The sequence below is a fragment of the Panthera pardus genome, unplaced genomic scaffold (genome assembly GCF_024362965.1).
Source record: "Panthera pardus isolate Hobbes unplaced genomic scaffold, ASM2436296v1 HiC_scaffold_12, whole genome shotgun sequence".
Taxonomy (NCBI): Eukaryota; Metazoa; Chordata; class Mammalia; order Carnivora; family Felidae; genus Panthera; species Panthera pardus.
The window spans coordinates 108,631,927-108,657,801 of NW_026526677.1; the positions used below are offsets into that span (position 1 = coordinate 108,631,927).

Below are 25,875 nucleotides of genomic sequence, written 5' to 3' on the forward strand. Positions count from 1 at the left end.
TTTATAGGCGAACATAAGTACTGGCTTTATAACACTGACTTTAAACGTTTAGGGTACTCTAAATAGCTTTAACTTTCCCTAATATACTCTGAATATTTTCTCCCCAACAAATATTTATTAAATACCAGCTGTGTGTTGAGGATCGTGCTGAGTATTGATCCCAGAACTAAAGCCAGGTTCTGCTGTTCAGCCTGACATCAACACTGACTTTGCATCATTGTCATTGACTTTGAAGGCTTCCGCACTTTGCCTAGGGCTGTGGCTGTTCCATTCCTTAAAGAGTTCTGAAGTCTCAAGGGGAAGAAGTAATCGAGAGCCTTTAAAAAATTAACGTGTGGAAACCAATGGTGACTGGCAGAAGCCCACTGCTGGAGATGAGCAGCAATGCTCTTAATGCTCATTTCACACCCCTGGTTAGTTCCTCCTTCCCCCTTTGGGAGTGTATCTAGATTCTTTCTCCTCATCTCCTTTCCCAACCTGTTGTGTTTTCTGATTGTTTTTGTTTGTCACCCCCTTATTAGAACTCTTTTTAGACATTAGAACTCTTTGGGGTACACTATGAAATCTCAGCTAGTTTAAAAATATTTATTGGCTTGAGCAAATAGCACACCCCATTCTTAACTTTAAAATCAGGTTAGCAGGACCATTCATAAGTTGAGTTCGCTTGTTGCAAGGGAAAAAAATGGTCCTAGGCACTTAATTACACATAAATCGTGCTGCCTAGTTTCCCTAAGTTTTACTGCACCATCCTTGGTCAGTCTTTAGCTTTTCTCTTTCTGTGTTTTATCTTTGGTGCTGTTAAAAACAATGTTAATTTCCTTAATACTTGACGTTTTGTATGGATCCTCAACTCCAATGAGAGTGAATATACAGAGTGCATATTTATTTAAACTTTGGGGGTATGTCAGGCCATTTTTGGTAAGAATACACAGTGAATTAGTGTTGTGTCTTCACTGCATTTTGCTCTGGGTAGTTGTTTTCCTAAACAGAGAGGGGCAGGTTGGAGAAAGCCACCAGGAACTCCATGTCTCGGTGGTGTGTCTGTCAGAACGGGTTCTTGCTGTAATCAGTCCTTCTGGGAGCAGAGAGGGTAGGGGATTCCTCCTGTAGGGGCTCCCTTCCCTGTGCTTGTGTACCTGCACTTTACAGCAGTGACTTCTTTGGGTTGGAGGCGTTGCTGAGAAATGGTCTTTCGAGCTCTAAAAATCTGAATCTGCTCAGTCCACCATAAATTTGATTATGTAACACTTGCCTGCAGGGACAAGATAATTTATTATATTTTAACAAAGTGGATTTTATTTCATTTTTTAAAGTTTATTTTTATTTATTTTTGAGAGAGAGATAAAGGATGAGCAGGGGCGGGGCAGAGAGCAAGGGAGACACAGAATCGGAAGCAGGCTCCAGGCTCTGAGCTATTAATACAAAGCCTGATGTGGGGCTTGAACCCATAAACCATGAGGTCGTGACCTGAGCCGAAATCAAGAGTCAGACGCTTAACTGACCGAGCCACCCAGGTGCCCCCAAAATGGATTTCACCACATTCTCACACATGAAGGGTTGTTGAGAACTTGTCACATCTGTACATCCACATTGTATCTTAGGTCCTATCTTCCTCTGTTTCACATCAGTATTATAAATTGTGCTTATGGTCTGAAATTGACTCTCTCATGGTGTCCAGGCTGACTTTCGATTCTCTCCACTGAGTGGGACTGGTTGCAAGGTGGGAGTACAGTTGGGTTATCACAGAGCGAGGCAAAATTTCCATTCGCTAGAGATCCAAGTGTCCCCTTGGCTGAGGCGCCAGCTGCTGTGGCCAGAGTGTCGCGGCCGGCGCGACAAACACCGAGGTCAGGGTCCTGAGGGTAGGGGAATGCAAGAAAAAAAGAGAGAAGAGAAAGTTTGGGAACAGGAGGGTTCCCTGGGCTGATGGCCCAAGTGACGGCTTTATTGTTGCTGTACACAATCTTTTATAACCAGACTCTTATGGGTTAGGTCATTCTAAGAATAAACAGGTTTCACATAATCGCTGCCCACCAAAACATTTAGTTCTGTGTTTCTTGTGCATTTTCTAGACAGGTCACAAGACCTTGTTGATAAGATCGCTAACAAAACACAATTCCCATGTTTGTTTCTATCTGACTCGGGGTAGAAAAAGGGAGGTAGCATTACTGCCAACACCTGCAGACCACAGGCTTCAGGAATTAACTTTCTCAGCCTTGACAAGGCTTTCGTATGCCCTTGAGAGGGGGGGGAATGGGAGGGGGAACCACCGGGTTGGCTTGAGTCAACAGGGAACGTTGCTCGACCCGGTCTCAGCCTGGCGCCGGGGCCCGGCCTCCCACGTGAATGGGAGGGGGGACCACCGGGTTGGCTTGAGTCAACGGGGAACATTGCTCGACCCGGTCTCAGCCTGGCACCGGGGCCCGGCCCCCCACACCAGAGTGCGTATGATCACCGGCATCCGTACTGGAGGGTTTGGGGCATGAGCGAGTGTCTCCTTAGGCAACTTTCAGGAAAAAAGGATTGTGAGAGGGTCACCCTGAAAGCACAGTTGGCAAAGGGCGGCAGCCATCGTGTGTTTGTCGGAGACCACGACCCGTAGCCTGTTCTCCTCCTAGTTTTCGGGGCTCTACCTCCTGTCCTTCACCGTCATCATGGTGGGGTTCGTCCTCTACTGCTCCACCCCCACGCGCACAGCCGAGCCGGCAGAGAGCAGCGTGCCGCCCATCACCAGCATCGGAATCGACAACCTAGGACTGAAGCTCGAGGAGAACCTGCAGGAGACCCCCTCGGCCGCCTTGTAGCTGGACAAGAAGGGGCGCACACGCCTGAGGCTTCCTGGGAAGCCGGGAGCCGTCGCCGGGGGCAAGCAGAGCCCGCTGAGCACCGAGGGGACACTTGGAAAATTGGTAGGTGGGGAGTGAGCCCCGTAGCATTGGACTGGATCCAGTGGTTAAATTTTACAAAGGAATACAAAATAATGTATCAAAAGTAGAACTATGAAAATAGAACAGAAGACAGGGTGGCTGGGATCGTGTCTCTGTTTGAGAACCAATACCTGTTAGTGTCAGGGAGACAAGCTGTGTCCCCGTACTGGGGTCTCGGAGGCACAGGTGGGAGAGCATTGCGGGGAGACAACCAGGCACGATCCAGCCTCAGGACAGGGCCTGAAAGTGGGCTGTCCAGCGGGGCTGGGCAGTCAGAAGTTGGGGGAGTCGGTGTGGTTTGGGGTCGGTTTCCACAGTTAGAGGCTTCTGGGTTTTGTCTCGCTGAGACAGTCGTTGTCCACAAGCCTTGTGGCCTTTATACCACAGTGAGGTCTGGTGATTGCATATGGCGGCATGGGTGGGGTAGCCCTTGAGAAATCCCGAGATACAAGTGTGAGTATCATAGATGTAGGAAAGAAGGGTCCATACAGTAGACTGAGGAACCCTCTCTCCGTTGTTCAAAGAGGGTGCCACACTACTTCTCACCAAGTGTTTGTAACGTGCCATGAGACATCATCTATCACTATGCCACTTTACAAAAACTGTGTATGTAAACTTTTTTCTAATGTAATAAAGAAATTGAGGGTAAATGTTCATGTTATTAAAAGATTTTGAGGTCATGGAAATACATTCACTGTGTGGTTTCTTTGATTAACCAGTTCCCCTTCTGGATTTTAAATGACTTTATTAGGGGCGCCTGGGTGGCTCAGTCTGTTGAGCGTCCGACTTCAGCTCAGGTCATGATCTCACTGTCAGTGGGTTTGAGCCCCGCGTCGGTCTCTGTGCTGACAGCTCAGAGCCTGGAGCCTGCTTCGGATTCTGTCTCCCTCTCTCTCTGCCACTCCCCCACTCATGCTTTGTTCTCTGTGTCTCTCCAAAATGAGTAAATGTTAAAATTTTTTTTAATAACTTTATATATTCCAGATTTCTCCATATCTAACATTTTAGGATCATGTCTTTCTGTAAGGTGGCAGACCTGTCTGGGGCTGTGTTGGGATGGAGGGAAGTTCAGAGTGAACCCACAGATCATTATTTGCCAGAATAATCTTTTTAAAATTGAATTATCTTAATTAAAATTTTTTAAAATATGTATTATTAAAATTTATTTATTTATTTTGAGAGAGCGAGTGCAAATGGAGAAGGGAGAGAGAATCCCAAGGCAGCTCTGTAGCACTACCGTAGAGCCTGACATGGGGCTTGAACCTGTGAGCCTCAAGATCATGACCTGAGCCAAAGTCAGATGCTTAACTGACTGAGCCACCCAGACACCTCTAATTTTTTTTTTTTTTTTTTACTTTTTTGAGTGAAATAAACTTTTATTCTCTGCAGCTGATTAAAACTAATGGTTGGTTTTTGCTCTGTACCATTCACAGCTACCAATGAGTGGACAAGTTTAGGTTACAGTGTTTGGTCCTTTGGGGAAGACTTTCAGTTTGATTAGTACATTATTTCTTAAAATATCCTTCTTTGGGGGGTGCCTGGGTGGCTCAGTCGGTTAAACATCTGACTCTTGATTTCGGCTCACGTTATGATATCGCGGGTTGTGGGTTCGAGCCCTGCATCAGACTCAGCGCTGACAGCATGGAGCCTGCTTGGATTCTCTCTGTCTCTCTGTCTCTCTCTCTCTGTCTCTCAAAATAAGTAAATAAACAGGGGCGCCTGGGTGGCTCAGTCGGTTGAGCGTCCGACTTCAGCTCAGGTCATGATCTCGCAGTTTGTGAGTTCAAGCCCCGTGTCGGGCTCTGTGCTAACAGCTCAGAGCCTGGAGCCTGCTTCAGATTCTGTGTCTCCCTCTCTCTGCCCCTTCCCCACTCATGCTCTGTCTGTCTCTCTTTCTCTGTCAAAAATAAATAAACTTTTTAAAAAAATAAGTAAATAAACATAAAAAAAAAAAACTTTTTAAAATATCTTGCTTTGGCATAAACCTGTATGTAGGGACAGTGAAATGGAGAATCTCCGGTGACAGCATCCCACGTGTCTGTTAAGGTTTAACTCAACTGTCCTCTCTTTCTCTGAAGCCTTCTTCAGGCCATCCAGGCCGGGCCTCTGCTCCTGTAGGCTACCGGGGCCCTTGTTCATATCTTCTTGTAGCACTTACTGAGCGCTTGCTGTTTACCTGCCCTTCTTCACCACGGGCTGAGCTCTTTCAGGTCCACTGTGGCCTTTGTTCATCTTTCTAGACCTTGGTCATCTCACTTCTTGGGCATTTATTAAGTGAACTTTGTCTTTGGTCCCAGTTCAGAGAATTTAAGGGGAGACTGACCTAAAGTAAGGGTTTTTATGCAGATACTTTTAGGCAGTATTACCTTACCCTGCCCTGCCCTGCCCTTTCCACCCATCCCCCTAAACCTGGTGTTTTTTCTCGTCTCCTGCTCCCTCTGGAGAGGCAGGGGCAAAGGAATTCCCGCGTTAGCATCCTGAATTAAACCTTAGAATTCGGTCTTCCAGAGATGCAATGCTGTGAATGACATTCAGCAATTGAATAATGGTACCGCAAAGCTGCGCGTCCTGGCTTCAATATTTAGTTCATGAAGACTGTCACTTCCCAGTCTCCATAATAACACTTCCATGGAAAATGTGTCTTCAGATATCCGGCTCACACACAAGCTTTTGAAACACAATACGTTCTTACATTGAGAACCTCCTGTAAATACTTTTCCAGCCTATTAGAACGGTATTGATGTTTCGGTCTTTTTTTGGTAGATATTCATACCATTAAAAAAACCCTCCTGAATGTTACAATAGGGCTGCTAGGTTGTTCTCTAGTGTCGTACAGAAGTAATAAATTGTGCAGTTGGACTGTGGTAACACTGGAAGGAGAGCAGTCTTTGCTGGTGCCATTTTCACTGTTTGCGCTCTGAAAGTAGGTTCTCTTGTGGACAGGCGGTTAACATTTCTCACCCTTCTGGGACCAGTGGCTCGTGGAGAATTTGTATGTGTTATCTGTGGTGTGCCCAGCAGGTGGCGCTTTAACAGGTGTTCCTTACAGAGACCTGTGACATAAACCATTGTCATTTTATAGTACCTCCATAATATCCTATTAAATCGAAGTGTTTTGTTTTGAAAGAGGGTATTCTGATGACTGCCTTCAGCCTTTGGCTGAAGGGGATTGGCTTTGATGAGCAGGTGAAGGATAGAATTCTCAGAGAAGTGGAAGCCTCTCTTGCAGGGCAGAGTTTGGTGGCTTGCGGGAACACAGATGCCAAGATTTCTTTCAGCTTGGCAGCTTGCAGCCCCCATGGCTCTTGAAACACTGAATTCTGAGGGGCTATGGTTCCCCTGGAGCTGCTGAGCCAGCAGGTGCGTGTCTAGTGAGAGGAGCTGGGAAGATTTTCATGTAAAAACCAGCCTGATCGTGCCGTTTTCCCTGCAGCTCTGGAGCCTGCCCTTTTACGACGCCGTCTGCATGGGCTCTGAGGTCTTCTGTCTGCCTAGTCACGACTCTCTTTTCTGTCATTATTATGGTGATGTGCCATTTTCATCCACATTTAATCACTTAGTATCTGGACGCATCCTCAGCCCTCAAAAGATACGCATAAATCAGGGAACTTCAGCAGATAGCCACTTAGCTGATTAAAAGGCGAGTGATTTATGAGGAAATTAGGTAATGCTGAACGTGCAGTTCTCCCACAGTCCTAGGGCGTTCAGAGACGTCTGGCAATCTAGAAATGGTATCTCAAGGGGAGTAAAGGCTCTCCAGAAGAGCAGAATTTTACTTGTAGGATTTAATGTCCCAGACTTCCTGCTCCTGATGGCTTTTGTCATGCACTTCACTCCTTGGTTGAAATACTGTCCTCTTCAAGCAATCCTGAAGTGCAGATACTTTTGGAGAAGGAATTTAGGTTGGAAGGGAAGTCGTTTGAACAATTACTGGCTCCAAGTGACCTTAACAAGCATACAGATGGTGCCATATAACCAACCCGCGGTGAGCAGTGACTGCCTGTGGCCTGCCCAGTGGGGAGGCCAGATTCTGCACACCAGGTATGATGGAGGGGGCTAGCGGTGCTAGTGTCTGGAGTTACCACGTGGAGTCCCACCTTCCCCGACCACAGATGGTACTTTGTTTCTGCGAAGTGACCGTGCTCTCCCGCTCCGGCCCAAGTATTTCACGTTTTCCCATTCTTTGGGATGTCTATTCTCACTCGGTCTTGTGAGCCCACGTGAGAGCTTACCCAGTTTGGTCTTTGTGAAAAGGCTGGCAGGTGAATGCGTGCACCTTAAATGGGGGTGCGGAGGGACACAGACCATCGTCCCCTCCGTCAGCAGCTCCTCCCCAGCCCTACCCTCCAACATCTTATTTCTCCAGAAACTGCTTTGTCCGTAGGACTGATAGCAGCTGCCCCAGGAAGTCTGCCCCCACCCTTGACGCACAGCTAGAGGCATTCCTGTAGAACTTCAATTTCCGGTCCACCTGTTGGGTTGAGTGTAAATGGTACCTTCATTGGCCACAACTGGCATACGGTAATTCGGAGGATTTGACAAGACGGGGAGGGCCAGGGCCTGATTCTTGATCTGCTCACTACAGTGTGAGCCATGCCAGAACAGGGGTGTGTGGCCCAGTTGAGAGCCACAGCTGGCTGGGGAGCATAGTGTACTTCCCAAGAACTCTTGGGTCATGATACACGAACTTAGGTTATGCCCCATCTCTTTGTGGGGAGTAGAGCAGGAAGACTCTAGGTCAGGCAGAGCCCCTGGCTGGGAGACTTGTTTGTAGACAGAAGGGCACTTTCTAGTTGCCTGAAGTTCAGGGATGACGTGCTAATCTAGGAAGAAGTTTGGCTGGTTATGGGAGGATACCCACAGAGATCCCCAAGACAGGGATGCATGGGACAAGAAGAGACTAGGGAAGGTGAGAGTCCTACGCCCCTGGGACTGTGGATGGCACCACATTCGTGATGGTCGAAGGGTGCTTTTGTCCAACTTACATAGGCAGGAGCACTGGTTTCTGCTTTGTGAGGCTCTGTTGATTTTCTTCCCAAATATACGGTATTACCATGGAGAAGATGGTTCTCTGGATGACAAAGGGTGCCATTCCTTTCTGGGTGGGGCCTGTGCCGATCCAGGTGGGCCCAGACTTGATATGGTGCGTTGTGGTTCTCCAGGGAACGACCTGAACCTGCTGAAGCCTGGCCATCTGGCTCACGGTCCTTAATACTTAGCATTCAAATTCAAACAGTCATCTCGTAAGGTGTCAGCTGAGCTCATGCACTTAATATATATCTCTTGCCCAAAGCTACTGACTTTATTTCCTGTCTAGGGGTCTACACTTTCAGGGATCAAGCAGTTTTAAATTTTCAATCCTCAAAACACAGAATATTCCCCCAAGTAGACCATCAGGTCCTCCTAAGGGATGTATCCCTTGCTACTTCAAAAGCCATGAAAGTAACTCACCTTTTTAGAGACGATTCTCCAAGGTATTCCATTGTGTCCACACCAAATTCAGGGGCAATAACTATGTTCAGTCTCTGCTATCCCATCCCCTTTGGAAGGGAAGCTGCTGTCAATAAAGGTAGGTAGAGCAGTTTTCTGGTGCCTTCCTGGCTGAAAAAGAAAAAAAAAAAACCCACAGATTTGTCATCTGCACAGTCACTCCACTATATTAAATTTAGTATGACTTACATTTAAGAATAAACCATCAACTTTGAAAAATCTAGCGATTTTCCTTTTGAAGTATAACATTTACTAGTAATCATTTCTCTGATGGGGATTAATAACTACTTGTGCTTTATTGACATAGCAGTAAAATTTGTTGCCAACAGTATTGTTTTTATTTTTGGCCCACTAGAGTGATTACTTTGTGATTTTTCTCAGAGCAATAAAATTTATTTCCAACAAAGCAACTGTACATTTTATTATCTTCCCATTTCATTATTTAGCATTCCCCCCCCCCTCGCCAAAGTTTTTATTAATTTATTTTGAGAGACACGGAGACAGTGCAGGTGACGGAGGGACAGACAGACAGGGAGAGAGAGAATCCCAAGCAGGCTCCGTGTTGCCAGTGCAGAGCCCAACGTGGGGCTCGAACTCACAAAACCATGAGATCGTGACCTGAGCCAAAACCAAGAGTCAGACGCTTAACTGAGCCACTGAGGTGCCCCCATATTTCGTTTTAGTCTCTCTCTCTCTCTCTCTCTCTCTCTCTCTCTCTCTCTCTCTCTATCTCTCCATCTGGTCAGCCAACTCCTGCCTCCCCGTCACTCATAAGCCCTCACTAAGGATTTTGACACTGGCTACTATCTTCCCACCCAACTTCCTCCATAACTTGGATGATCTGTGCCCATGTGGACGACTTGCCCACACTTGAATCGCACAGTTTATTTATGGCCTCCATGCCAATGACTGTTACCTTAATTTCTCTGCTGCTCTCGTGATACATCTGTGTCTTGTTATCACTTAGAAGTGCTTCGTGTATTCCCATATTTTATATTCTGAGCACAATTTACATCCCTAAACCCAGCATACCTGTTTGTTTTTCCAGCCCTTCTGAACTCTCGTTCTTTGGTTGCTTTCATTTCACCCCTTCTAGAATATTCTTCTCCCTATTCTGCCCAGAGTCTGTGATTGATTGCTTGGATTTCGTCCCTCCTCACCTACATTCTTCATTTCCTTGCCCCCACATCCTGCCCAGCAAAACCCCAATGCTGGATGGGTGGTGTGATACAGTACCTTTCGTGACTTCCTAGATTGAGAGATACAGATTTGTCCCAACCTGACATTCCTAGCCCATGATCCGGGCATCACTCAACTACCTGCTTAATTAACACCACCTCTGGTCTAACTTAGGAAGTATGCGTTGGAGAATCCCTAGGGTTGAGAGTCTAGGTTATTCTTCTATCCAGTCAAGGGGGTTACATGGATAAGGTATCAGCAGGTTTGTAGTGGAAGGCCTCCCTATCAACTTCATCGTTCGTTCTTTGGTTTCTCTTGGTATTGGTTCATTCCTCACTTTTTTAAATAGGAAATTTACTAGTTTATTTACTTATTTAAGAGAGAGGGCTCTTGCGCACACGGGAGGGGCAGAGGGGGGCGGAGGGAATCTCAAGAAGGCTTCATGCTCAGTGTGGAGCTTGACGTGGTGCTCTATCCCACAAACCATGAGATCATGAGTTGAAATCAAGAGGTAGATGCTCAACTGACCGAGCCACCGAGGCGCCCTGCAGCTACATCCTTCCATTTGGAATGTCCTGTTGTCCTGCCGTTATTTCCCTGCCTTCTGACAAGCCAAGCACTGGTTCAAGAAGTTTGCTTATAAGTACCAGACCTCAGGTACGACTGTTCAAGTGACACATATACCAGGTCTCCCCCATTACTTATATACTGCCCTGCTGTGCTAACATGGGGGCTACTGCCTAGGGCCCTCTGAGACAGTGAAAGTTGTCCGTCCAACAGCCTTCTACAAGATTGGTTGTTGCAACTTTGATTATAATAGCAAAAATTTGAAAACGTTGGTGCATCAGCAGAAAGGATCAATAAATTTTGGTGTATTCACAAATGTAATGCCGCTCACTGATAAAAAGAATGTGCTTATGATACATGTGATGATGTAAATAAGTCTCAAAAACATCATATTGAGTGAAAGAAATGAAGAAGAAAAGAGTACATATTGTATGATTCCTTTTATGTAAAGTTCAAAGACAGGAAAAACTCATTTATAGAGAATGGGGAAAGGGGTGCCTGGGTGGTTAGTCGGTTAAGCGTCCGACTTCGGCTCAGGTCATGATCTCACGGTCTGTGGGTTCGAGCCCCGCGTCGGGCTGTGTGCTCACAGCTCAGAGCCTGGAGCCTGCTTCGGATTCTGTGTCTCCCTCTCTCTCTGACCCTACCCTGTTCATGCTCTGTCTCTCTCTGTCTCAAAAATAAGTAAACATTAAAAAAAATTAAAAAGAGAGAGAGAACGGGGAAACATTGACAGGAAATAGAAATCAGAATGTTAATTGCTGCCGGGTAGCGCAAGGGTCCTTGGAAAAGTGCATGAAGGAACTTTCTAGGGTGGTGAAAACATTCTCTACCGTGCCTGGTAATATTGGTTAATGGGTGTCCAATAATCTTTATGCCCATTGACTCCTTTCACTCAGACCTACCTCATCTTGCACTGTTCCTTGTTCCGTTTGATCCGCCCGATTCTCCCTTCCACCGTCCAGCTGTGACCTGTCCTGGTACCTCGGGATGGGAAACCACAAGGCTTGTGGAGGGGGTCCTGCGCAAAAGGGGTGGCATGCAAGCTCCACGTGGACCCTGATACGGAGGTGAGCAGCTTACAGTCCAGAAGTGTGGCTGTGGGATGTGACCTTCAACCCTTAGAATTCATTCTCCCAGGGGATTAGGATTCTCTGCCAAACCCACAAGGAAATTTGGGTCTGCTCTCTGTGAGAAGAGACCTTGGCACTCCAAATAGCAACTTCCTCAAGGACTTATCGTTGCTGTGATAAAAACAGCCTAGTATAAGTATGAATTTTTTAAATTGTAATTTCAAATAAATAAAATCTCTAAAGATCAGTACTTTCTGGTAGGCAGAATAATGACTCCCCAAGGAAGTTCAAGTCCTGTGAATATGTTACCCCACATGTTACAGATGTGATCAAGTTGCAATCTTGAGATGGAGAGAATATCCTGGATTACTGGGTGGGTCCAATGTAATCACAAGGGTCCTTATAAGTGACAGTGGGAAGTAGAAGGCTCAGGGAAGATACTGAAACAGAGTCAGAGTGATGGGACAAGACGGAAACAGGACCATGAAGTACGGGGGATGGGCAGCCTCTAGAAATTGGAAAAAGCAAGAAAATAGATTCCCCCTGGAGACTCCATAAAGGAACATAGCCTTGCCCACACCTTAATTTTGACCCAGCAAGAACCATTTCAGACTTACGATCTCTAGAATTGGAAGATAATAAATTCGTGTTGTGTCAAGTCACTAAGTTTGTGGCTGTTTGTTACACAGTACATAGGACACTAATACACCAACGGTCTGTGGTTAACAAACACTTACATCCAGGCGTCAGGTGGAACAGGGGTACCAGAGCCATCTTGGACTCTAATCTTTTCAACTAGCTGAGGGACTGTGGACGGTGATAGTGTTCAAGTCATTGGGCCCCAGATCCTCTTCTGTTAAATGGGGATGACGGCAGGCTCATGTTTCCATTATTTTTCTCAAATATGGGTTGGTCGTACCCTGAGCCCGGGGAAGCATCCAATAGAGGGCAGGATCTGGGCTATGCAGTTTGCCAAACCTAACCTGTGTTCAAACTTCAGCTCTTTTATTTACTAGGTGCAGTCTTGGGCGAGTCATTTAACCTCCCTGAGCCTTTTCTTCATCTGCAAAATGAAAAGGGTAATCATGCCTCCTGCCCCATGGAAGCTTTAACCACTCAGTACATGTTACAGACTCAGAACACAGCCTGGCATTTAACACGTGCTTGACACACTCATTGTTGGGGCCATTATCTCTGACCTTAGGTAAAGTTATCATATAAGGATGACCTTTTGCTTATTTGTAATGTGGTTGTACTCTAAGAAATGTCTTCTTCATAGATTCCTATGAGGATTAAAGAAGTGCCTGGTACTTAGTTTCAAAAATACGAACTCCCTTTTGTATCCATGCTTGTGGATAGCATGGGGGAATTTCTTAGAAACTTGGAGGGGAGTTGGGTACCAGTTGAGTGTTTGGGCTTTGGAGAAAGACCTAAAATTTGAATCTCCTATAACTTGGTGACTTGGGGTAAGTTCCTTAAGCTCTCTGAGCTCAGTGTTCTTAACCTCAATAGTTTTACCTACAGGATTGTTTAAACGCTCAGCACAGCGCCTCGCAGGGAGTAAATGCTCGTTAAAACGTGGCTAGTGTTTTGGTAGAAGGATGTCACCCGACTTTTCCGGTGTACCTCACAATCAGAAGATTGTACATGGTACATGCTCAGTAAGTTTCTCCTGAATATATCATTTCAGAAAATAATAATTTGGGTGGATTCTCATCTAGGGAGCTCATGTGGTCTTCGAAAAATTGTTTTCCCCCTGTTTACACAAATGGTTAATGTTACGAAAAACTGAAGAAATACAGGTAAGAATAAGAAGGTAACAAAAATTCCTCCAGATCGGGATAGTCACCATCAGTAATTTGGAGAACGTCTTTCCAGATTTTTATGCATGTACTCACATGAATAAAATTTGCACACATATACACACATACAAGTCTACATGTATGGAACTATATGGTACATAACACCTTGTGATTTCCTTCCTTTCTTTCTTTCTTTCTTTCTTTCTTTCTTTCTTTCTTTCTCACTCAACAAGATGTCATAGACATCTCCCCAAGCAGAGAATATTGCTCTTCCTGTCTTAAGAGTTGAATGCTTGAGGGGTGCCTGGGTGGCTCAGTCAGTTGAGCCCTCCGACTTGGGCTCAGGTCACGATCTCACAGCTCGTGGGTTCGAGCCCCGCATCAAGCTCACCACCTGCTTCGGATCGTATGTCCGCCCCCCCCCTTCCCCATTTGTGCTCTCTCTGTCAAAAATACATAAATCTTAAAAACCAAAACCCCCAAACCAAAAAAACCAGAGTTGGATGCTTGAACCGGTAAGGAGGCACCTGGTAAATCAAAGAAGTGGACACTAGGTGGTGGTGTTGAGATGATGAAAAATTCGGAAAATAAATACCGGAGTTACACAGGAATGGGAGGCCCCTGGGACTTTGTTGAGCCGAATCCTGCCATTGATGTTCTGATAATTAATAACTGGTAAAAGGATATTTATCTGACTGAGATTGTATTACTTTGGAGGCTTCATATTCCCCCAGCAAGCATCAGCAACTGAGACTCTTAAAAGATTGGTAAGGCTGCCTTCAGAGCTGTTTTATTGCCGATTTGTGAGCCTGAAATCTGCCCTCTAACGGGAGGAGTGAACAACTGGCCTCCCCTTCACACTCTCTTCCCAGCCTCCAATCCGGACACAGCAGAGGGACGAGCACTCTTGCTTCCTGTTGACCCTGAAAAGCAAGCCTGATTCTGGATTTCTGTCCATGGCAGCAGAAGCCCAGCTCCACGGCAGTGAGGCCAGAACCAGCTCCCTGACTGGCCCAGGGTACTGTGGGTGATGCTCGACTCTGAGAGCCAAGTCCTAAGGGCCTAGATCCCCAGACTCCCATCAAGTGCGTCCACAGAGATAGCAGGTCAGCCTAGACCTTCAGAAGCCTAGCCACCTTGGAGCCACCTGGTTTTCTGTGGAGACTTTCCACTTCAGATGCCAACACACACACACACACACACACACACACACACACACACACACACCTTTGATATTTGTGCAGTATGCTCTATTGGGAAGAGTGCAAGATGCAAATCAGGAGTTTCAGGTCCAATTTTACGACATTGGTTAAATCCCTTACCCTACTTCTCCATCTTGGTTTTGTGAAATAGGAGTATCAGAAAACCACAGGTCCAAGATGGAGTCACTTACGCCAGGCCACGTCACCAAGATGGGGCTTAATACCTAACCCGATTGCATTTCCAAACTCCCCCAGAGGTGTAGTATTGTTGTTGTCTTTGAGATTTTATGTTTAAGTAATCTCTACACCCAGTGTGGGGCTCGAACCCACAACCCCGGGATCAAGAGTTACAGGCTCCACCGACTGAGCCAGCCAGGCGCCCCAGAAATGTAGTCTTAACTGGTCAGTCAGGAATTTTCTGGTCAGCACCCATGATGTAATGTATCACATGGATCCTCTCCATCCCCCAAAGGAAAATGAGGTGATCTGCCTAATGAGACCTCCTGCCGTCCCCCTGAGGGACGGTGCCCTCAGAGGGGAACAGTCTTTTCTTTTGCTACTAACTTCCTTGTCCCACCCTCCTTCCTTTGAAAACCTTAAATTTTATACAACTGGGAGTTCCCCCCTACTTGCTGGTTGAGATGCTACCTCATCATGAACAGCCTAATAAGGCCAATTAGATCTTCAAATTTCCTCACTTGAATTTTTGTGTGTTACACGAGTACTAACAGCTGGTCCCATTCTGGGGTATTAAATATGTAGACGATGCACACGCTTAGGACCCCGCCAGCCACCCCCGTAAATTAGAAAAAACATTCTGAATTTGGTAATTTCTATTTTTAAGAATAGCCGTCATGGGAAAAAACGGTCCTTTGTGAGTTCCTTTACCTTTATTTTATGATTCAGTTCATTTTTATTTTGTACTACGCCGACTTCAAATCACTCCATGGTAGAGGCTCCTACAGGCTTAGTACCATCCAAATACCCTGTGATTCGGGACGTGACGTTATTTTCAGAGTCAGAGCTCAGTCCTGTCACATTCACTGACAGTAACCCCATGTGTCTATTATAGCACTGAGTCACTGACATAAATTTCTTCTTACGGGAAGTGGCACAAGGCAAGGAGAGGCTTTGTTCACACAGACTCTATGAAAAGCTGTAAGTCACTTGCTCTGGAAGCAGACCCTTCTGGCTGGAGAAAATATCTGTCTTAATTGCACAGCCCGAATAGAGAAAGCTTGAGGAAATGGTTTGGGAAAGGATGTTGTTGAAAATGTAAGGGCAATCTAGCTTTCCTTCTGGTCACAAGCAACCAAAAAGAGGGTTGGGGCACCTGGGTGGATCAGTCAGTTGAGCATCACTCTTGATCTCAGTTCAGGTCTCGATCTCAGGGTTGTGAGTGCAAGCCCCTTGCTGGGTTCCATGGGTTCCATGGGTTGGTGTGGATCCTGCCTTAAAAAAAAAAAAAAAAAAAAAAAGAGGGTTAACTAGTGACCCAAATGAGGCATTGCCAATGTGATCACATTATGTTCAATTTAATTCAATGAAATATATTTCAATCCACTTAACAGCTTGAAAAACATTTTTTAATGTTTATTTTTTGAAAAAGAGAGCACAAACAGGGTAGGGGCAGAGAGAGAGAGGGAGACACAGAATCTGAAGCAGGCTTCAGGATTCGAGCTGTCAGCACAGAGCCCAACATGGGGCCCGAACTCCTGAACCGTGAGATCATGACCTGAGCTGAAGTCAGCCGCTTAATCGACTGAGCCACCCAGGTGCCCCATCCACTTAAAGCTTCTTGTGTGGCTACTGTGACTAGGGAATGTGGAAGATGAAGCGGGTGTGACTTCATCCCTGCCTTCAGGAGGCATAATCTAGAAGAGACAGACATGTGCACAACTCTGTTCTCCACTGCAGTCCAGATACTTTGTGTATCTCTGTTCATGGTCCTGTATCCTCTGCTTGGAACATAGGAGGAGCTCGTTGTTTTCGGATGAATAAACATGTAATCCATGCAAGGTGGAATGTGACAGCTGCTATCAAAGAGAGAAAGTGTGATGTTGGAACATGAATTAAAAGGAAAAAGGGAGAAAGGGAGACGGAGGAAAGGAGGCATTTAGAGACCCTTAGGGATGGGTGGCATTTTGGAGGGAGCAGGGAGGGGGGCACAGCGACTGCTCTCTTGTTCCAGGAGGGAACGGGATGGAACTCAAGGAGCACAGGCAAGGAGGTAGAGAGACAAGGGCAAGACAAACTTCAATACACATCAAAACACTGCACATCCAGGCTTCCTGTGGCAGGTTCTGCTTTAAGCACTTCATAAGCGTGGACTCTGAACCACACCACATGCCTATGAGATGTGCTGTAATTACCTCCTCTCACAGATGAGGAAACTGAGATACAGAAAAGTCGAGTCATGTCCAAGGTCAGACCACCGAGTGACAGGGCCAGCATTCCAACCCAGGCAGTCGGTCTCTGGAGGTTGTGTCCTCACGCGCTTGGGAATTGCCAATTCAGTGGAGATTGCTTTTCTCTGTGTAGCCAAGGCTTTGGAAGTAGGGTTGACTTTCTCTAACCCCTTGAGTCTGGACTGAATGTGTGACTTCCTTTGGTCAGCCACATGCAGCAAAGGCAACACTATACCGATTCCAAGCTGAGACCACATTGGCTTCAGTCGCGTGTAGGAGACTTGCCCGCTGGTCGATGAGAGACGGGTGACTCCATGACCTCCTTTGTTCAAGCTGACAATAGCCCGTTCCCGGAAACTCCCAGCTGATCCAAGCCCAGATCACCGATCCACAGATCGGGACCTAAAGAAATTGTGGTTGTTTTAAGCCCTCAGATTTGGGATAGCTTGTTAAGCAACAAAAGCTAATAGATAGGTGAGTAGAAACTATGCTGCTTCTGGCTCTGTTGCTTACACCGTAGGACACATTTCATAAATGATTTTGCATGTAGTCTCAGAGTTACTACCTGAGATGAGATTTTTAAGAAGCAGAGATTTTAGAAGTTGCCCAAGATCAAATCGCTAATCGGAAAAAAAACCAGGATTAAAACGTGTAGTTTCAAAAATCATGGGTCAGAGAAGACTTCACCCTAATGCTGCTAAGGAACGGAGGCTACTTCTGGTTCTAGACACGCTGGTGAACCGGCAGGCTGCAGGGTCTCCTAACTGAACCACAGACATGCCATCAAAATGAGAAGAAAGCCCTGGGTTTGGCGCACTGAAGCATAAGGCATAAGAACTCCACCAGAGAGCCTTGGGGAGCTGCAGAGTGATGGTGACCTGGGGTGGAAAGGAAAACTCCGCAAGGAGTAAAGGAGACCGGGCTCAGGTAGGATGGCGGAGGGAAACTTGGTTATGATCTCGTCTGTTGCTTGCGTGGATCATTGAGGGGTCTCGTATCATAGAACAGAACGATGGCAGCTCCAGTCCAGGGGGAGGACAGTGGGATATCAGCAGGGTGACTGACCTGGGGAAGGCACAGTTAACAAGGATGCGGTCCGATGATGGAGCCTCCCACCTCCTCCTAAAGGCAAATGCAGCGTTCTTCTCTCCTACCACACTCACACCTCTCTTCTGACACCATCTACCTAGCATCAGATCGCCCAGCTTAAAGGGCTCGGTCTCCCAGACTGCCCCACTTCCTCTCAGACACCAGCCCTAAGTCCTAGGTTGTGTACTTCTGACCGTCCAGCTGGAAGTCGGGTGTTCCCAGGACCACCTCCTCCGGTTTCATAATCTGCTAAAAGGGCTCATAGAAGTCAGGAAAACCATTTACTTACTAGATTACTGGTTTTTCATAAAAAGAAAGAACTCGGGAACAGCCAAGATGGAAGAAGTGCATAAGGCTATGTGAGAAGGGGTGCAGAGCTTCTCGGTTGAGGGGACACCCTCCCAGCACCTCCGGGTGTTCACCAACCCGAAAGCTCCCCAAACCCTTTCAGTTCATTTTCTTTTTTTTTTTAACGGTAACTTCATTACGTAGTCCCGAGTGATTGAATCATTGGCCAATGGTGGTTGAATTCCATCTCCAGTGCCTCTCCCCTCCCTAGAGGTCAGGAACTTTCAGTCTCACCACTCTCATCACCGGTGGTTCCATCTGGTGGGTCCTTGCCATCACCTGCATGCCATACCCCAATCCACCCCCAAGAGTGATCTCATTAGTATAAACACAGTGTGGTTGAGAGGGACCTGTATGCATCACAAAAGATGTCCTCTCCCCTTTATCACCCTCATGACTTAGGAAATAACAAGAATTTTAAGAGCTCAGGTGCTTAGGAGGGGGACAAAAACCAAATATATATTAATTATTATCAGTCACAATTATCACATCCCACACATCTGGGGCTGGATAATTACAATGTAGAGAGAAAAGACGTCTTTCAGGGGAGATATTGGAGGGGTTTATGTAGCTTCTCCAATAAGCGGGAAATCAGGTCAGAGTCACCTGGTGAAGGTACAAGAAATAGAACCATCCCCCCAACTCCCCGGGAATGAGACAAGCAAGAGCCTGGGCCTTAACTTCTCAGAGGCCACAGTATCATGGTAACAGAGGAGTCTAGTGTGTTTGAAAGAACACCACCCAGGGATGCTTGGATGGCCCAGTTGGTTAAGGGTCAGACTCTTGATTTTGGCTCAGATCATGATCTCACGGTTGGTGGGTTTGAGCCCCACTTGGGGCTCTGCACTGACAGTGCAGAGCCTGCTTGGGATTCTCTCTCTTGCTCTCTCTCTATTCCTCCCCAACTTGTGCTCTCTCTATCTCTCAAAATAAATAAACTTAAAAAAGAAAGAAAGGAAGGAAGAGAGGAAGAAAGAACACCACCCAAATGACCTATATTAGAGGAAACAGAATTAATGTAAAACTTGGACTAAGATTTTAAAATGAAATAAGCTTAGGGGCTCCTGGGTGGCTCAGTAGGTTGGGTGTCCCAACTCTTGATTTCGGCTCAGGTCATGATCTCACAGCTTGTGAGTTCGAACCCTGCATCGGGCTCTGCGCTGACGGCTCGGAGCCTGGAGCCTGCTTCGGACTCTGTGTCTCCCTCTCTCTCTGCCCCTCCCCCGCTCACACTCTCTCAACAGTGAATGTTTAAAATTTTTTAAAAATAAAATAAATATCCTCAAAGAAATAGGAAGTGATATTGGTAATATGAATCAGGGACAAAAAGCAACTAAGAACCACGTAGATGTCATGAGTGTAAAAATACAGTCGTTGAAGACTGGATTCAACAGCTGTGGCACTAAGCAGAATGAATTCAGGCAGGAATTACCGAGTTGGAAGGGCAGGTCAAGAGACTACAAGTATGAAGAGTGGAGGCCCTGGCTGTACTCTGGTTTGCCCCAAATCCTGGAGAGTTTGGTTGAAATAAATTTCTAGGCCTAAGATGGAGCTCTTCTGCCCTGGGGTTGCCACGTCAGCAGACAGAAACTTAGAGAACTTTCCTTTCCCTGCAAGTGTTCTGCTTGACCAAAACACAGCTTAATGTGCTCAGCCAATCCTCAATGGCCAAGCCAACTCTGGGCTCTGTCATTACATCTTTGTTTCTTATTTTTCATCCTGCCTTCCACCCTGTTTTGCAGTTTTCCAGGACTTTGAAGAGGGAGACTGCCCGCTTCATAAAGTGCTAAGTAGAGTTTGTTTGTATCACCTAAATTGTCTTCATTAATCATTCTTAACAGTATGTAGGGGCAACTTCTCCCTCTTTCTCTCTGTCTCATTTGTAATTCGTCTCTTCCCTAAGTAAAAGGAAGTGCACCATGCACTCTGTTTTGAGTCTTGTGTTTTCACTTAACAGTACATCCCAGAGATTATTCCATAGCATAGACTATAACATTATTCATTATATCCTTAAAAAAATTTTTTTTAATGTTTATTTATTTTTGAGAGAGAGAGAGAAACATAGCGTGAATGGAGGAGGAGCAGAGAGAGAGAGGGAGACACAGAACCTGAAGTAGGCTCCAGGCTCTGAGCTGTCAGCACAGAGCCTGACGTGGGGCCCGAACCCACAGACCTCGAGATTATGACCTGAGCTGAAGTCGGCACTTAACCAATTGAGCCACCCAGGCACCCCCCTTATTTCCTTTTATAGTTGTATCGTGTTCTACAAAATGATGTGGATGTGTTATAGTTTATCCAAATAGTTCCTTCTTGAAGGACATTTGAATTCTTTCCAGTCTTTTACTGCAATGATTAACCTTGTTCATGTTGGAGGAGGTAATCCAGAAGATGTGACCTCTGGATGACCCAAGAGCTGGGCTTGGGAAATCAGAAGCACCTCACCCCCTCTCCTTTCCTTGGGATGTACCTTCTGCCTACCATTCCCACAGTGGGCGCCATTTTCAAGGACATGGCCTCTAGAGAGCAATACACTGTTAAGATCATCTGGATGGTATCCATGAGTGAACCCAGTTGAGGCTTCTTTTTTTTTAACGCATTTTTTTTTAATGTTTATTTATTTTAGAGAAAGAGCAAGGGAGGGGCAGAGAGAGAAGGGGACAGAGAATCAATCAGGCTCTGCCCTGATAGCTGGGATCCCAATGTGGGGCTCAAACCCACAAACTCTGAACTTATGACCTAAGCCAAAGTCAGACACTCAACTGACTGAGCCACCAAGTCGCCCCCAGGTAAGGCTTCTATGCAAAATTTTAAGATAAGGCGGGTAGGTGTGGAGGTCTACCTGTACTGTAAGTACTCTTAACTATTAAAAGGGTCACCTGCCCACTTGGAGTGGCCTGCCTCTTTCTGTGGTCTCTCCTTGCCTTCTGTGTACAGGGCCAGTTTGGGACCCAGCTACATTGTAATATAGTAAGGGAAGTCCTGGCCAGTGCCAAAACAAACAAACAATAGCATGAGAGGTATAAACACTCAAAATGTGGAGGCCAATGGCAGTCCACCCCGAGAGGGTCCCTTTGACATGAAGCTTATTTTGAGTTAAATGGCAACCGAAACCCCAGCAGATTCAGGAAAAGCTCCTTATGTCCCCCCACAGCTGTCTAAAAAGAATTTAGATAGAGGACCTGCTCCAGGAAGGGAGCCATCACCACAGACAAGCACATCACACTAGGAGCTCGGTATGCTGGACAGGGAGGAACCTAGCAAGGCTTGTTGGTCAAAATCCTCTGTGTCCTGTTTTTTTTTTTTTTTTTTTTCATATTTACTCTTTTTCATATTTCTGCAAATTGTATTCCTTCCCTTTGCGGTCCCAGACCCCTACCTCCTTGCTTAGTAGTTCAGAATGACACATATTCCTCATTTTGCCTGACTGACTTTGGAATTTCATGTCTGTGTGGATTCCTTGTAGGCACAAAATTAAATCTGATTTTCTCCTCTTAGTCTGTCTCGTGTCATTTTGATTCTTAGTCCAGCTAGAAGGACCTTGAAGGGGATAAGGCATTCTTACTCCTCAACAGACAAGGTAAAACCAAGCTATTCAACATTCAAAAATATCAGAATTAGGGGTACTTGGGTGGCTCGGTAGGTTAAGTGTCTGACTCTTGATTTCAGCTCGGGTCATGATCTTATGGTTTGTGGGTTTGAGCCCCGTGTTGGAGTCTGCACTGATAGTATGGAGCCTGCTTGGGATTTTCTCTCCCTCTGTCTCTGCCCCTTCACTGCTCATGATCTCCCTCTCGAAATACATAAAAAATAAACATAAAGAAACAAACAAAAGCAAATATATCAGAACTAATCCAAATATTTGGTGAAATTGTTGGCTACAAGGTCAAATAATAGTAAAAGTCAACACTGTTTCTCTAGGTCAGCAACAACACACTTTAAAATAATAGAGAAAATAAGAATCTGATGACAGTAGCAATAAAACTTGCACAAGAGGATAGGTAATTAAAATATAGTGGCTACAAACTGAAACAGAAGTTTTAAATTGGATATTCGTGCAGGAATGGATATTTCTTAAAAATGGTGCTGAAGTGACAGAAGTAAGAAAAAGATTGAAGTTATTTTAAAAGCACAAATTTCATGAGAGATATATACCTGGTTGAGAACATTATGTAAAATACATTATGGTTTGTGACCGGGGGTGAGGAATGAAGGAAAAGAATAAGGAGGTTAAAGAAAATAGAAATAAAAGAAAAGAATTAATAGATATAAAGGGCGGTATTTGCATGGGCTGTTATGACACTGTGTTAAGAATTAGGATTCTGCTAACTCTTCATCTAAGGTAAAAGAAAACAAACAAAACCAAACCTCATAAATAGACTTCCTGCAAATCCCCAGGGACGTGACTCATGTTACACCAGGCAAGCAAAGGTTACTAAAATGGATCGTTAGAAATTGCACGGCATGTTGAGAAACTGTATGACAGATTTTCTAAGCATGTAAGTATTTTGTTGAAATAAATTCAGCAACTTGTTAAATCAAGGTCTCTGTGCCTTCACAAAAGGTGTGGTACCGTGCTATCCCACACCTTTCTGAGACCTGATCATCAAAAACTCACTGGATCTTCTCCTATGAAACCTGGTAGCAAAGAGTAGGAGTTTTCCACCATCACGTGGTGATTGTCACTCCACAGAATGTAGAGTGGGAAGCAGCTGTCAGTGACCTTGAGTCACAAAGATTTGTGGTAAGAATATGTCTGCCTCATGGAATATTCTGCACAAATACCACCTCCTGTTGATGGAATTCACATCAAGGCCCCTCTGGGTGATGGTGTTTAGAAAGTGCACAGTCCTAAAGAGGGTTGAGTTTCAATTGGCTTAATCCATTTGGCTAAAATAATGAGGTCTAGGCAGTGTGGTCAAAACAAAAGTATCCAAGGGAACTGTGTTCCTTTGAGTCATAAAATATTTTTAGAAGGAGCCTATTAAATGGTTGTCCCGTCCAGTTCTTCATGTGATGCTTAACAGTGCTTAGCAAAATTCCATTAATGAGTCATTTAATTATGATTGAACATCCTTGTCTGGAAAGCTCATTAAGCCAGCAATAGGGATTGTGTTACCCTTTTAATACATTCACATATTTATTGACAAAAATTTATTGAATACCAACTCTGTGCCAAGTACTGGGCATGCAAGATTGAACAAGATACACAAACTTTCTACTCCATGGGGCTTACCATCTGGCTAGAGAGAGGAATCAGCATACAGATGAAGAATATGTCAGTGGGGCGCCTCGGTGGCCCAGTCAGTTAAGCGTATGACTCTTGGTTTCAGCTCACGTCGTGATCTTGCGGTTTCATGAGTTCAAGCCCCAGGTCTGGCAGCAATCCCTGCTTAGGATTCTCTCTCCCCCCTCTCTCTCTGCCCCTTCCCCACTTGTGCCGTCTCTGTTTCTTTCAAAATAAATAAATAAACTTAAAAAAAAACACAAAGAAGAATATGTCAGGGAATAATCAGTATGCAATGATGTAATGAAGATGTAATGAACAGGGTGAGTAAACAAATAATGACGGGGAGGTAGTGGGAAGGCTATGTTAGGTGCAGAGGGGTGGAATCTGAATAGCAAGACAGAGTCATTCAGAGGAAATTTTAGGAGAAAACACGGAAGACTGAGGCAGTGGCTGGTGCAGAGACTCAATAGCCAGAACAATAATATTGGGTGTGTTGGAGGAACAGGAAGATCTTGACTTGAGGGGCAGATATTTGCTACTCATTTGTGCGTGTGTGTGTGTGTGTGTGTGTTTTCTATTTTGGGAATCATATTATTTATTCATTTTTTTCAACTTAAAAAATTGGATGCCATTTCTTTTTCTTGTATGCTTTCAGATGTTCCTGGTACAACCTGGAAATTAATTCCTTGTTGGTTTTATAAGTGGCAGACATTTTCTAATGTTTGGTGTGCGTTGTTGAACAGAAATCCTTAATTTTGGTGTAGTCAAATCTCATCAACTTTTCTCCTTATGGTTTTGCTTTCTGGGTCTTGTTTAAGAAATCCTTCCCTAACTTTATAAGCTATTTTCTGACATTTTTTTCTCGTTTGCCTTGTGGGTCTACCTCTCACATATAGTTATTTAACACACCTGGGATTTACCTTGATTAATGATGTAAGGTGAGGGGGTGCCTGGGTGGCGTAGTTGGTTAAGCATCCTACTCTTTCTTGACCTTGGCTCAGGTCAGGATCTCACAGTTCATGAGTTTGAGCCCCGAATTGGGTTCTGTGCTGATGGCATGGAGCCTCCTTGGGATTCTGTCTCTCCTTTAATCACATTTACTCTCTCTTACAATAAGTAGATTCAGAATAGTTGCATCCATATCGTGATGAAAACAAACCTACCAAAAAAGGAGTTTGGGATTTGTTTGCTGTTCTGTCTCTCTTTCTCATTCATTCATTTGAAATACAGTTGAGTTGATTTGTTTCTGCTTACACTCAGCTTTCGGTATTCCCCACTCCTGCTGATTTAGTTTCATTGTTTGAATATGCAGAATATTAACCTGCTTCAGGGCGCCTGGGTGGCTCAGTCAGTGAAGCTACGACTCTTGATTTTGGTTCAGGTCATGATCTCACGGTTGTGGGTTCGAGCCCCGCATCGGTCTCTGCACTGTCAGCACAGAGCCTGCTTGGGATTCTCACTTTTCCTCTGCCTCTGCCCTTCCCCCATTCGTATGCCCATGTTCTCTCTTTCTCAAAATAAATAAACATAAAAAATAAATAAAAATGAAGACATTTCTTTTGGTATTTGGAACGTATTATTCACTGTAATAGTTACCTTTGTTTTTTAATTGAGATATAATTGACATGTAACATTATATTAATTTCAGGTGTACGACATAAAGATTCGATATTTCTATATATTGTGAAATGATCACCACACACTGTTACAGTTTTTTTTATTGTGATGAGAACTTGCCTATAGTCACCATGCTGTACATCCCCATGACTTATTTTTGTAATTGGAAGTTTATACCTTCTGATCCCCTTCATCCATTTGCCCATGCCCTCCCCCCTGCCTCTGGCAACTACCCGTCTATTCTCTGGATCTGTGAGTTCCATTTGTTTGGTTGCTGGCTTCAGCTTCCACATGTGAATGAGTTCAGATGGCATTTGCCTTTCTATGTCTGACTTAATTTCACTTAGCCTAATGCTCTCAATGTCCATCCACGTTGCTGCAGATAGCAAGATTTCCTTCCTTTTTATGGCTGAATAACATTCCATTGTATGTATGTACATATACACCACACTTTTTTTATCCATTCATCTGTTTTTTTTAAATGTTTATTTATTTATTTATTTTTAATGTTTTTTTATTTTTGAGAGAGAGAGAGAGAGAGAGAGAGAGAGAGAGAGAGACAGCACGAGCAGGGGAGGGGCAGAGAGAGAGAGAGGGAGACACAGAATCGGAAGCAGGCTTCAGGCTCTGAGCTGAGAGCACAGAGCCTAACAAGGGGCTCGAACCCATGAACCGTGAGATCATGACCTGAGCTGAAGTCAGATGCTCAACCACTGAGACCCTCAGGCACTCCTATCCATTCATCTATTGATGGACACTTAAGTTGCCTCCACATCTTGGCTATTTGTAAATAATACTGCAATGGACGTGGGCGCATATAACAGTTATCTTTGTTCTAAAATCCTTTCTAACAACCCTAGTTCCTCTTTTTAAAACAAATAATGTTTCAGTTTGAAAAGGCATCTTCTCTTTTCAGTCAGTTATCTTTTCTCTATTTCTCCTCTGT

At 45.0% G+C, this 25,875-nt stretch overlaps 1 protein-coding gene across 1 annotated transcript in view; it reads left to right on the top strand.

Moving 5' to 3' along the window:
* The window catches only part of SLC35F2 (solute carrier family 35 member F2), a 57,794-nt gene extending 54,177 nt beyond the window's left edge, over nucleotides 1–3,617 (top strand). Inside the window, exon 9 of the mRNA XM_053900638.1 lies at nucleotides 2,619–3,617. Within this exon, the coding sequence (XP_053756613.1) occupies nucleotides 2,619–2,804 (186 nt within the window). The 3' untranslated portion in view covers nucleotides 2,805–3,617. The remainder of the gene's footprint in view (nucleotides 1–2,618) is intronic.
* Nucleotides 3,618–25,875: the final 22,258 nt, after the last annotated feature.